Here is a 13,649-nt window from a genome sequence, read left to right on the forward strand (position 1 = left end):
GGGCCCTTCCTCCTGCTCCTAAACACTTACCTGATTTCTGTCCCTAAACTACTTCTTTACCAGACTGTCATATAATTGGAATTAAAGTAGGTAGCTTTTTGTGTCTGGCTTTAAGTTAACACAAAGCTTTTAAGATTTGTCCATGTGTTGCATGTATGAGTCGTTTGTTTTTTATTGCTGCATAGTAGTTTACTGTATGGATGCACCATAATTTGTCCACCCATTAACCAGTTGATGGATATATGGGTGATTTCTAGTTTTTGGTGATTATGAATAAAGCTACTTTAAATATTTACATACAGGCCTTTCTGTAGATGTATGTTTTTACTTCTTGTTGACAAGTACCTGGGAGTTGGTATTACTGGATTGTAATGTAAGAAACTGCCTTTACCTTTATAAGAAACTGCCAAAGTGTTTTCCAAAGTGGCTATACCATCATGCACCCCTATCAGCAATGATGACAATTGTTCTGCAACTTTGTCAGCACTTCGTATTGTCAATTTTTCTAAATTTTAGCCATTGTAGTTAATAGGTATGTAGTGGTATCTCATGATTTTAATTTGCATTTCCCTAAATGACTAATGCTGAGTATCTTTTCATGTGCTTTACCATCCATCTCTCTTTTTAGTGTCTGCACAAATCTTTTGCCTATTAAAAAAAATTGAGTTGTCCTTTTCTTACTGATTTATAAGAGTTCTTTATATCTTCTGGATATCATTCCTTTATCAAATGTGTTTTGACAGCTTCTTTTTTGAGGAATTAGAAATTATAAGGATCTAAATCATACCATTTTCTTTCTAAACCACTCTCCCCTGCATATACATGGATAAAGGGAATAGGAAAGACTTAAACTTTCAATTTACAAATACCTAGTGCTACTGGACAGAGGATCAAACAATACATTTGGTACCTGCTAAAACTCATGAGACTATTTTTACTTCCACTATAAACACCCAACCAACATTAGGTTTTAAGGAAAGCTACATCTGGAGAAATGGCTCTCCTATAAACAGCTTTTGACCTCCCAGGCTCTGCACCTCCCAAAGCCCTGTTCTGGTCTGCCAGGCTCCTGGAATGGTCAACAGTCGTCACACTCCATTGCTGGCCATTGTCCACTGGGAAAGGTAGGAGGCTCCCAATCCATCCCTCAGTGGAAGAGCAAACAGTGGAGCCTGTGGCTGCTTGGACATCAAAGTTGAGCAAACAGGCCTGGGCAGGCCCTGCCTCTCCGCCTATACATCCTGCAAATGCCGTATGAAGGAGCTTCCCTGAGGGGGGTGATGACTTTCAGCTTGCCATAGCGCACATCAAAGTTTGCACCACACACGAACTGGGTGCATGGGTTCGAATCAAGTCGCCCAAAAGCGGATACTCAGCCATTGTATCCAGTTTTAATCCTGTGTTTTCCCAAGTAATTAAGCCTTCTTGCTTATGAACTTGTGACTAAGTAAAGCATCACTGAGAGGTTGTAACATCAAAGTGCCTTCCACCGTCTGTCCATGTTTGATAAAATTGGATTTCTTTCCCTTCTTAAATAAAAACTAATTGAATTTAACTCAAGGCTGGGTATATTTGCACGAGCCGGTAAAGGCTATGCTAATTCACAGTGATCATCCTGGGACCCTGTGGCTTAGCCTTTAGCTGGACTGGGTCAGAGTACAACACAGAATGAGGCACCCAGACTCAGGTTAAATAAATGCCTGTGGCATGAGGCTTATGGAGAGCGCACTGTGGATGGAGAGGGCTGGCAAAAGGATTTTCCTAGTTAGAAGGTTGGTTAATCTTTGGCAGAATGGCTACTGAAGACAATGGCCATCATATTATTCAAGTCCTTGATGTCAGCAGTCCCAGTAAGCTTAAGGCAAAGGTTGTAATGCTTATTATCTGAATCTCCTCATAGCCTGGCACATCAGCACCTGACACAGTATAGTTTGAAAAATATTACTGGATGCATGAAATGATAATATGAAGGAATGTCAGAACAAAGTTCCCCTCTCCTGAAGAACCAAACTCTCTGTCCCTTGTTTGCCATGCTCATTGGAGAACTCCAATCTAAATTAATACTTGATTTCACTAATTATTTGATTTGCAGTGAGTGTGGCATGGTCCCATTTTTGTAAAATTACACATATACACAATGATCAGTCTCTAGATAGAGGGAATTCAGTTCACTGCTACTTTCTTCTTCTATATTATTTTTACAAAAACAATAAACCTATTTTCGGAAAAGAAAATCTCTGGTTCAATCCTGATACAATTATCTTTCCTTTTACCAATATGATTTCTGATCTTGATCCAGTTTAACTCTCCTGTGTACATTTATATTTGTATTTTAATTTACGTCACCTCAAACCCTTTTTGGAAATAAAAGGAAGAAATAAATTATAAATTAAGTTCTCATATAGACTTTTAAAATTTCTGTTCTATAGCACTGTGTTCTCTATTCAAACTAAAATAAAATAGTACTATTCAAAATTAAATAAGATAACAAATACATACATAAATAAAAGTTCACATGAAGTTAGTCTCCTTAAGAATAGAGACTATTCTGTTTTATGTCCCTAAGGATTTAACATATTAAGCAAGTGCTCACTAAAGGCAATAGAGCAGTTAAGGATGAAATGATTAGGCTACTTTCAGGATCTCTCCCTTGAACTTGGACTGACTGCCAATATTCTAAAGATGACGATTCTCTGCTTTTAGCCTTGAATCAAGGGCTACCCCTCTGCCTTCCCTTCATCCAAACTCAATTAAAAGGTGATGGCATTTCAGGCCTGGCCAATATGATTCCAGAGGGTTTGGTGACTGGTTAGATTAGCATCAGCACACCTCCAATAAAGAAAAACTTTATTGGTAGGTTGTGCTGGTATGGAAGTGATAATTCTTTAGGACTATTCCCAGGACGCCTTACCAACGGGCCTACTCACTCTTATTAATGTACTCTTGAGATTCCCTTTTACCAGATTCTACTTTTCCTTTTTTCCATAGCACTTCTTACCTTCTAATATATTATGTGGGTTACTTTGCACTATATTTGTTTATTGTCTGTCCCTGCCTCTCTCTATTTAGGGACCACCATCTGTACAGAAATAAGCTCTATGAAGGTGGGGATCTTTGTCAAGAACAGTGCCTGGCAAACAGTAGGTGTCCCCCAAAATTTGTGATATGAATAAATAAACCAACCTGAGAGTATGCTATTTTCACTAAAAATCTGTCTTCTCTGGGTACTGGAAGAACGAGGAGGGCACAAAATGAACACTTAATACACCAATAATTAGTTCTAGGAACCAAAGCAAATAAATACAAGCCAACACTCTCACTTTGCTCAATGAACATCACTGATGTGCTAATGGCCCTGGATAAAGACAGGCCATCAGTTAAACCAACAACTCATTAGATTCAGAAAGAAGTGTCCCCAAAGCACATCGCTACTAGCTATCTGTTCTCTGACTGACAGTACTCTTAAGTATAGTGTATTTGCAATTCTGTTCCAATATTGAAAATATACTACACATAAGGGCACACTCCTCCCCAACCCCTTTTCTTCACCACTGTCTGTCTCTTACAGATGGAGACACCTGCAAGCTGGGAAAGACTAGTGGGTAGGGTGGAAGTGGTGGTAGGTGGAGTATCAGTGGTAGAATAAACGTGCATTTTTGCATAGAGAGGTCTATGTGAGCTGAGAATAGCAACTCACCAGTTGTAACCTGTAGCACATATATTATTATCTCATTTGATTCTCATGAGCACATAGCGAGAATCTACTCTGCTGCCAGATTCAGTCCTCTCACACCCTCTGCTTCGATAATATCCTGTTCACACTGCTCTGACACTGGCTACACTAAACTCTCTCTACCTGCCCCCCCGCCCCCGCCCCCACCCCACCGGCCATGAGCTCCCAAGGTCTCTGATTACCCAATGATTAGCACAGAGTTTGGCTCAGAGTAAATATTTACCAAATGTTTGTAGAAATGATTAATTTCAGGTGGAGAAACGATATCCATAGAATTCTGAAACTCAACTAAGGGTCAGAACCAGGACTAAACTCCAGGTCTCAATTGCAAAGTCCATTTACATCAGTTTTTCTTTTAAAAGACTAAGTGCTAGGAGCTAGAGGCAAATAAGGAAGTGGAGTGCTGATCAAGAATTTCCCCACGCTGAGAACAAGTTCACAACAGAAGAGCAGAGAAGAGAGACCCATCTCAAGTCCAGGTAAGTCTTTCAGGCAGCCTGAGGCAGTGCCACCCCTATATTATAAAATTCCTGTTTTGTTGGTTTCCATCACATTTATGACCTTTCCAAAGGTGGTTAAGACCGGCACATAAAAGCCTTAAAGGTCTGCTGGAAGGGAAAATTAAAATTGGTACCTCCACTATCAATTACAGTGGCTACTACTAAAGTAGATCACTCTCTTTAAAAGCATTTATTTTTGCTCTTATTTAATCGATTCTTTTGCACATTCACAGTTAGATAGTGGGATGGAAAGGCAGCACTCAACACGAGCTTGGGATCTGGCAGAGGGAGGCAGCAGTGAGGTATATATAGTAAAACACACAGACTTTGTAGGCTGCCAGACCAGGTCCTAAATCCTGTCTGTGTAACCTTAACACATTGTATGCGGGAAACGTATTTATACGTTTTACTTATACGTTTTACGTTGAATGGTAGTAGAGCACGGGACACGTATTAATATGTTTTTTATAGACTAGCGGTAGAATGCGGGTAATGTATAAATACGTAAACTAAAGTTATCGTAATTTTACTGAATGTTGCCATTTGCGCAAAAAATTAGCAAAAATGGCCCGCGCCACCTGTTAGCGCGCGATAAAAACTACCCGCAAACAATGTTTAAACAAATCATTTTATCTCTTTGGGCTTCAGTTTTCTTACCTCCAAAATGAGAATAACATATATGTTGTGGGGGTGGTTGTGAGAATTAGTGATAACTCTCTACACAAAGTAGGCTATTTAGATCTTTACACAACAGCTACATTCTAAAGGAATGGGCAAACAGGTAGGAAAGTAGCATGCCTCCAATGGGAGGGCAGGAATGACCCCACCTTCCCCAATTTCCATTAGAACCTCCAAAGAAACAGCCCAGAGAAGCCCTCAATGGGGACAGATTGTCGACTTCTCAACACAGGTAAATGGTGGATAACTCACACAAGTACACTTAACTTAATTGCTTACGACAGGCTTTCTTTCTTTTTTTAAAATTACATTTATTGACAGGCTTTCAAACATTTCGTTATTTCAGTAATGCAAATGACTTATCTAAGGTCACAAAGTCAGTGAGTTGGAATTCACAGCTATATCTTCTCTCTCAACATCTCCTACATTTTCCATTGCACTGGGTACAAATCAATTCCTTAAGCTGAGTTCACCTTCCTGCCTCTGGAGAAGACAGCAGCGGGACAGGCAAGGGTGAGAGAGGATTCAGTAATGTGATCTGCAGAGATCTGGCTAAGGAAGCCCTGTGTAAAAGGAGACCTCCTACCTGTCGTTTCGGCTGATGGCTGCCACCATAAGTGCTGTCCAGCCAAGTTTGTGCCTTGCGTTGACATCTGCACCTTCTGACAACAGCCTAGAAAGAGAGAAATATTTTCAGTGTACGGCTTCCCATGGACCTAAGAGTGAAGAAATGAGATAGCCAACAAACAGGAATAGAGGCTTTTGAGAATTCAATATCCATCCCAGCACCTCTAGCCAGTCTCCCCAACTCCAGATTTCTCTCTCTCTCTCTCTCTCTCTCTCTCTCTCTCTCTCTCTCTCTTCCCTTAAAGGAGCCTGCCCCTTGCTGTTATCCTCCCAGCCTTCTGAAAAAAAATCCGCCTTCCCTACCTTCCTACCCTGACACTCCTCCCGCTGCCTCTATGCCTGTTCTAATCCCACTTTCATGCCATGGGATACAATCCTGACTGAGGACACGCCCTGAGAAGGCTTCCTTGACTCATTCAGTCCACAGATCTCTCTTCCTTCCTTAGAATTTCCCCGTGCTTAGCACCAAATGCCCAGGGACACTTCTTATCTAAGTAGTTCCTAGATTAAAAAAGGATCACTCTCTTCGTTTCTCTGTATGGTGGTTGTTTGAAACTTGGAAATTTTTTAACCCAAGGAAAGATGGAAACAATGATAGAAATGCTAAATAAGGTTTCTAGGAGGTCCACAAGAACTTATTTGACTCTATATGCCAGTGCCTAACATGTAGTAAGGGCTCAATAGCTGTTGGATAAATTAACTAACACAGGGCTATAAGTATACTACTAAAAGCCTGAATCCTGGGTCCTGGGAACAGAGGGGCCCTACAATGTGGAAGTGGATAGAGAGAAGGGGAATAAATAGACTCAATCCTGAGCACATACTACAAGTAGGAACTGCCTTCAGAACTTTACATACATGCTCTCATTTACTCTTTGCACAAGCTTAAGGAGATGATACTAAGCTTTTTTCATGGATGGCGTAATAGTGAGGTGAAATGACTCACTGAAGGTCACAAAGCAAGTAAAAGGGCAGTACAATGACTGAAATCCAGGTCAACAACGGCTCTACAGCGTGAATCTTTCTCACCTGACCACCCTTCCTCTGTTCTAAACCTGATTCCATGTCACATGTTAGACAAAAAACTAAATTGACTCCAGCAAATCCACAATATGTGCTGGATTCAATGCTAGATTCTGGGATGAGGAAAAGGCAGAGGGTCTACCCTAGGGAACTATACAATTTGGTTGTGGGGAAGGACTCAAGACAGTAGGAAACCAAAGCCTGTGTGTGTGGAACCCACCAGTAATGCTATAGGAGGCCAGGAAGGAGGGGACCAAAAGTCAAGAGTGATTCACCAACAAGGCAGGGACTGCTTAGGAGGAAGGGGGGAGGGTATTTGGGGGAACTGGAGGCTGACTCCTCTTCAGTGGGTTCTAGATGAAAGGGCACTGACAGAATCCAGAAGCTTGGAGTTGAGTCCTGGTACCATTCTTGTGTAGTAAATGATCCTCTGGATCAAGCCAAATAAAAACTCGGTGCGGTTTAGTAAGCAGGTGACTAAGGCTTGGGAGGATAAAATGACACAAAACCTGAGTAGGGAAGACAGACCAACAAGCACATACGTATACATCAGATGAGTGCTATGAATGGGGACTGCAGGTTGCAGGTGCACAACCAGGGAACCTAACCCAGTCTAGTGACCCAGAGGTCTCTCTTTGGAGGTGATAATAGAGCACTAGCCAGACAAAAGGAGACGAGGGAGGGGAGGGAGTGCTCCCGGTAGAGGTAAAGCCTCTAACCCAGAGAAGACAGCATGGGGTACATGAGGATCTGAAAGAGGTTTGGCATTATTGGGGCACGCAATGTAAGGAGGGAGTGTCAGGAGAGGAGGCTGGGAAACCCTCATCTCTCATGTCTAGTTTGGAGGATTTCTTCTGGGCCTCTTACCATATATACTGTTAAACTTATTTTATGCAGGAACAATTTTCTATGGCCAAGAATGCTAAAGAGGCGAAATCTTGGGGATGAATTTTCTATGAGACAAAAAAAACACACACACATGAAACAACTCTTGTACAAAGCTTCCTTCCTAACTTACACACCTTCCCTAGTGTGCAGGCTACGTGGTGCTGTGGAGAGCCCAGGGTTCTAAGAAGTAAAAGACTGGAGTCTTGGATCCTTGATTTTGATCAGATGACCTCACTTCTCTGCTCCTCAGTCCAGAAGACTAGAATATTAGGACCAAATCAGAGATCTGTGAAGGGAAAGGCTTGAACTGTGCCTTGAAGAACGGAACAGTTTAGAGACAAGGGATGAAGTGCAAGGCAGTCAAGACACAAGGAATGGGAGACTACTCAGAAGCAGGGAAGCAATGTGAAGGTATGTTCAGAGACAATCAGTTAGACCCATCTGGGTGACAGTTCACAGTAGAGAAACAGCTGCTGAGGTATTCAGGGCCAACAACAGGGCCTCAAACACAAGCTAGGAGGCAAGGCCGTGGGCATAAACCTTTTTTGAGCTATGCACTTCTTTTAGAATATGATCAAAGCTGATGGCTCCAGAAAAGTGTACAGGAGCATACAACCCCTCCACCCCCACCCCCCACAACACACACACACACACACACACACACACACACACAATTTTTTTACATACAATGTCCAGGGGTTCACAGGTCCTCATGAAATAGTGGACTCTAGGTTAAAAACCTAAAGAGCTGCCAAAACCGGTTTGGCTCAGTGGATAGAGCATCAGCCTGCGGACTGAAAGGTCCCGGGCTCGATTCCGGTCAAGGGCATGTACCTGGGTTGCGGGCATATCCCCAGTAGGAGATGTGCAGGAGGCAGCTGATCAATGTTTCTCTCTCATCGATGTTTCTAACTCTCTATCTCTCTCCCTTCCTCTCTGTAAAAAATCAATAAAATATATTTAAAAAAAAAAAAACTAAAGAGTTGATAAATGCCTGACATGTGTGCTACTGTCCTGCATTCCTGCATCTAAGTCAGAAGTCACAAATCTCTCCAAGCAGTTCTTTCCTGTGGGGCCTCTGAAAGACCCTCAGAATCCTCCTTAACATTGGTTCCAATCAACTACCATCAATCAACTGAAGCTGGCAACAGAGAGGAAACCTATTTGCTATTCCTTAGACTCTCAACATAGGGAGTATGGTTGTCATTGAAGGTTTTGGGGCAAAAGAAATTATAAAATTACCCTAATGGCTTAAGCAGGCTGAATCTGAAAGGGAAGAGAGTAGAAAACGGGGACAAGTAGACCAGTTTGGAGACTGCTATAATACAGACCTAAAGAGATGAGCTAGGGCAGAGACATGAGAAAGCAGGACATAGCTAGGAGAAACAGCACAGCCAGAATCCCTCATGCCTTTAGTGGGCCAGTGATCCGTGTTCCCCTGCCTGGCTGGGCTCAGAGAATTCTGAAGCGGCACTGCTCTGGAGACAGAGCTAAAAAAAGAAGATTGAGATGCCTCCTCCTACTGCCCCTTGAGGGCTGAGTGTAGTGTAACAAAAAGAAAAAGGATGAATAAAGGGCTTTGAATAAAGCCCTTTGAATAAAGCCCGGAATTCAAATTCTGGTCCAGCTGAATAACCCTGAGCAAATCAATTCTGAGTCTCAGTTTTCTAACCTATCAATTAGGGATGATAAACTCTAATTTACAGCAATTGCAGCATAATGCCTGGCATATAGCTTGACAGGTAATTTCTACCTCCCACCCTATTCTACTTCTAGTCCTCTGAGGGAACAAGGTGTTCTGGTCTCAAGCCAGTAATGGCAAGTTGGCCAATACTCAGGGGTTCTGAGACAGGGTCACATAGGACCACCTAGATAATTCAACCTATAACAGTATATATAGTAAGAGGCTGGCTCTAGGCACTCCTGTGTTAATTTATACAACTAGCATGTGCACTGACATGCTCTGTGTCCAAGCATATGCTAGCCACTGACAAGGAGACAAAACAGAGGTTCTTGCTATTTAGGACCTAAGCCAATCAGGCTTTTATTTTATTTTTTTTAAAAAATATATTTTATTGATTTTTTTACAGAAAGGAAGGGAGAGGGATAGAGAGTTAGGAACATCGACGAGAGAGAAACATCGATCAGCTGCCTCCTGCACACTCCCTACTGGGTATGTGCCCGCAACCAAGGTACATGCCCTTGACCAGAATTGAACCTGGGACCCTTGAGTCCGCAGGCTGATGCTCTATCCACTGAGCCAAACCGGTCAGGGCCCAACCAGGCTTTTAAATCTATACTAATAAAAGCCTAGGTGGCCCTTGCACACGACATCGTCACAAGGTGGCCGCCACAAGATGGCCATGCGCACAGCAGAGGTGGGGCCCAGCGCCGCTCTGTGCGGTTAGGCCTGGGGGTCCCGCGGCTCTGCGTGGTGAGGAGGAGGCCAGTCCTGGCATCTCTGCCACCTCACGCAGAGGAGGCGGGTCGTGGCAGGAGAGGGCAGTTGTGGGCGATCAGGCCGGCAGGGGAGTGGTTAGGGGGCAATCAGGCTGGCAGGCAGAAGTGGTTAGGGGCAATCAGGCAGGCGAGCGGTTAGGAGCCAGCGGTCCCAGATTGTGAGAAGGATGTCCCAGATTGGAGAGGGTGCAGGCCAGGCTGAGGGACGCTCCCCGCCCCCCTCCGCCCTACCACCACAAAATGCACGAATTTTGTGCACCAGGCCACTAGTATGTATATATAAAGAATAGTCCTTGCCCTAACCGGTTTGGCTCAGTGGATAGAGCATCAGCCTGCGGACTCAAGGGTCCCAGGTTCGATTCCGGTCAAGGGCATGTACCTTGGTTGCGGGCACATCCCCAGTAGGGAGTGTACAGGAGGCAGCTGATTGATGTTTCTCTCTCATCGATGTTTCTAACTCTCTATCCCTCTCCCTTCCTCTCTGTAAAAAATCAATAAATATATTAAAAAAAAAAAAGAATAGTCCTAGCCAGTTTGGCTCAGTGGATAAAGTGTAGGCCTACAGACCAAAGGGTACCAGGTTTGATTCTGGGTAAGGGCATGTACCATGCTTGCAGGCTCCTCCCCAGCCCAGGCTCTGGTTGGGGCTTGTGCAGGAGGCAACCAATTGATGTGTTTCTCTCACATCAATATTTCTGTCTTACCCTTTCTCTTCCACTCTCCCTAAAAAATCAATGGAAAAATACCCTTGGGTGAGGATTAACAAAATAAGTAAATAAATAAATAAATAAAGTCTGAAAGTTTCACACACACACACACACACACACGACTACATATTTGTGTGTGTATATATACATATGTGTGTGTGTGTATTTATTACTTTTTTCACAAATTGCACTTTAAGATATGCTCATACTGCTAAGTATACAATTCCATTTTTTAAGCTGCTGAGTAATTTTCCATGCCACATCCTATCAGATTTTCCTTCTCTGCTTTCCCATCTCCACAAGAGTAATGCTCAAAGAACATCCTCTTGCATGTGCCCTTTGGACATGTGTATTTCCCTGGAGCATGCACTCAGAGTGAGATGCCTGACTTATAGCGTTTACATTACTTGGCTTGACTAATTGTGCCAACATCCTTTACAGGATAGCTGCTCCATCTACCCTTCCGTCAGCAGGACAGGGGTGTCCCTGTGTACCACTCTCCCAGCCAACACTTGTAAGTAGCAAGCTTCCTAGCACTGCAAGTCCAACTGGTGTAAAGGATCTCATATTATTGTTTTAATTTACATGCCTCTGGTTACCGACAATTCTGAGCTACTTGTTATATGCGTAATAGCATTTTTGGGTCTTCTTTTCTGTACATTGCAGGGTTCTTTTAAGAGGAGGAATTGCTGGGAGAGCGGGCTCCTCTGAACTTGCTAATTCTTTCAATTAATAGAGCTGAAAGAGCAAAGGACTGAGTCAGGAGACCTGGGTTCTAGTTCTAGTTCTGCCACCTTCTACTCTTACAACCTAGGGGAGTCATATCATCTCTCTAAGCTTCAAATTCTTCATGGGTCCACTAGGTTTTTAGGAGGTGACAGTTCAATCTGAGGGAAAGGGCTCCACAAACCTGAGGGATCATTCAAAGGTGACAAATCTTAGTGTTCTTCAGTGCGACTCAGCTTTTGAGCCCTACCCAGCTTCCTTATTGAGCATCATTTTTTGCAGCCTCTTGGGGCTGAGGTATAATAGGAAAAGCAATGACCCTGAAGTCTAAAAGCTGGAGTTCAGATTCTGGCTCTGTCACTTACTAGCTATGAAATGGGGGATATTAATCCCCATTGTGCAAGGTGGTTGTAGGGATTAAAAGAGACAGGAATGATGGCACCTTGTAGATCAAGGAAGGGTCAGAACAAACACCACCAAGAATCAGCCCAAGTACAAACAGCTTTTCCAGTTTAGGAGTTGGGTGGGCCCCTCGGCCCCCTCCCTACTTCCCCTCCGTGTGTATAGTAGCCCCAAAAGTTTGGATTTCCCTAACCCAGGTCTCCTCTATTTCGTTTTGTTGCTTTGCAAGTGAATGCCCAGCAGGCAGTTATTTCAAAGTCCTGGGCCAGCTGGGCGGGTGGCTGCCTGCTGAGAGTGGCTGAAAGGGCCTCTGAGGCCTAAGAAAGTCACCCTTGGTCTCCCCTATGATTTTCGCCAATGGACAAAATGCGGCAAGTGAATTAATCTCTTTTAAAAAGAGCAATGCTTGTGACAGAGCACGGTGTCTCCGAAAAGGTTAGGATTCCATCATCCCAGAGATGATGAGTGGAATGCTTAATGCAGGTTGCCACTCAGGGTAGAGCAGCTTGTGTCCAGGAGCTGGGAGTGGGGGTGGGCACTGCAGGCCTTTCTGCACTGTAGAAGGCCCTTCCCTAATGAACTAGGTCTCCTGCCTGGCAGGGCAGGGGTGGGTGGCACTAACTAGGGGTGACCCAGGACAGTAGATAAAGAGACCACACTAGTAGTCCAGAGTTGAATTCCAACTCTTGTACAGCTTGCAAGTGGTAGAGCAGGGCAGGAAAATAAGCAGGAGAGACCCCAGTTTAAATGCAGACTCTGGCACTTGCTGGTGGGTAGCTGTGGATGAATGACTGGCTTAGCCTTTCTGACCCTCATTTAGTCCCCTCATCTGAGTAACAGCTCCTGGCACTCTGAGCTTGTTTCCACATCTGTTGAAAAACACAGAAGACTGCCAACACTGCTCCATATTCACACAGGGGTACCATGAAGAGACAATGAGACAAAATCTGTAAAAATACTTGATCTGCAATAAAGCAATGTACAAATACAAGAGCCTATGCTATTATCGTTTTCAAATTAGTGTCTACCCATTTTAAGGACATAGATATATGAAAGGTATGCATAGAACTTAGAACATAAGTCCTCATATTTTTCTGTGGATTGATAATGGTCTCAAATTCCCTGGTAAGGGCTGCAGTAGAATAAGGATTTGTTAGCCCAAGAGCTGAGGACTTCCACAGAAGAGTAACAAATCAAAGGGAAAACAAATCTGCTCCTATCTCTGAGATCCAAGAGAGTTCTGAAGGCTACAGACCGAACAGGCAACAGTGATTACCTCTGATTGGGGAGGGAGAGGGGGAATGAGGGAGCCACACTTACTTCTTGCTATGAAGACTTCTGTATTAAGTTTTATTTTTTGTAACAATGAGCGTACTATTACTTTAAAAAAACACACACAAAACTTTCTTAGGAAAAAAATAAAATTTATTCTTTCTTCCTCTACGAAGTCTTCCCTAAGTCAGCCTTGATGCTGCCACCGTGTCTCTGCTAACCTGTATAACAGTTCTCACAGTTTCCTTGTCTCCCTCTCCCAGTAGCAGCATGGTCCACCAATATGTCTGTCTTGTGTTGGAAGTTACTTGTTTTATACTTGCGTGTCTGACTCTTCCAAAGAACTTAGGTGCCTGTGTAGAAGGTGCGGGTGCGGCTTCTCACTCTCAGGGCAGAGGAAACTTAGACATAAACCTTGGCTAGAAGCCCAGTCACAATCCTCTCAGTAACTAGCTGCATGATTCTGGATAACTCTCTCTGAACCTTACTGTTCTCTGCAGTACAATAAGGGAACTGAATTAAATGGTCCCTCAAGTCCCTACCGGTTCTAAAATCTTAGGATTCTAAATAGGTGTAGCATAAAAATTGAGAAGTGGATTCCTAGCAGACATGGGCATCAGCAAGACTTCCAAA

At 43.4% G+C, this 13,649-nt stretch overlaps 1 protein-coding gene across 1 annotated transcript in view; it reads right to left on the minus strand.

Moving 5' to 3' along the window:
* CLPB (ClpB family mitochondrial disaggregase) overlaps window positions 1-13,649 on the minus strand; it is a 159,319-nt gene that overhangs the window by 114,682 nt on the left and 30,988 nt on the right. Inside the window, exon 3 of the mRNA XM_081098694.1 lies at window positions 5,498-5,584. Within this exon, the coding sequence (XP_080954820.1) occupies window positions 5,498-5,584 (87 nt within the window). The remainder of the gene's footprint in view (window positions 1-5,497; window positions 5,585-13,649) is intronic.

The sequence above is a fragment of the Myotis nattereri genome (genome assembly GCF_964212035.1).
Source record: "Myotis nattereri genome assembly, chromosome: 9".
NCBI lineage: Eukaryota > Metazoa > Chordata > Mammalia > Chiroptera > Vespertilionidae > Myotis > Myotis nattereri.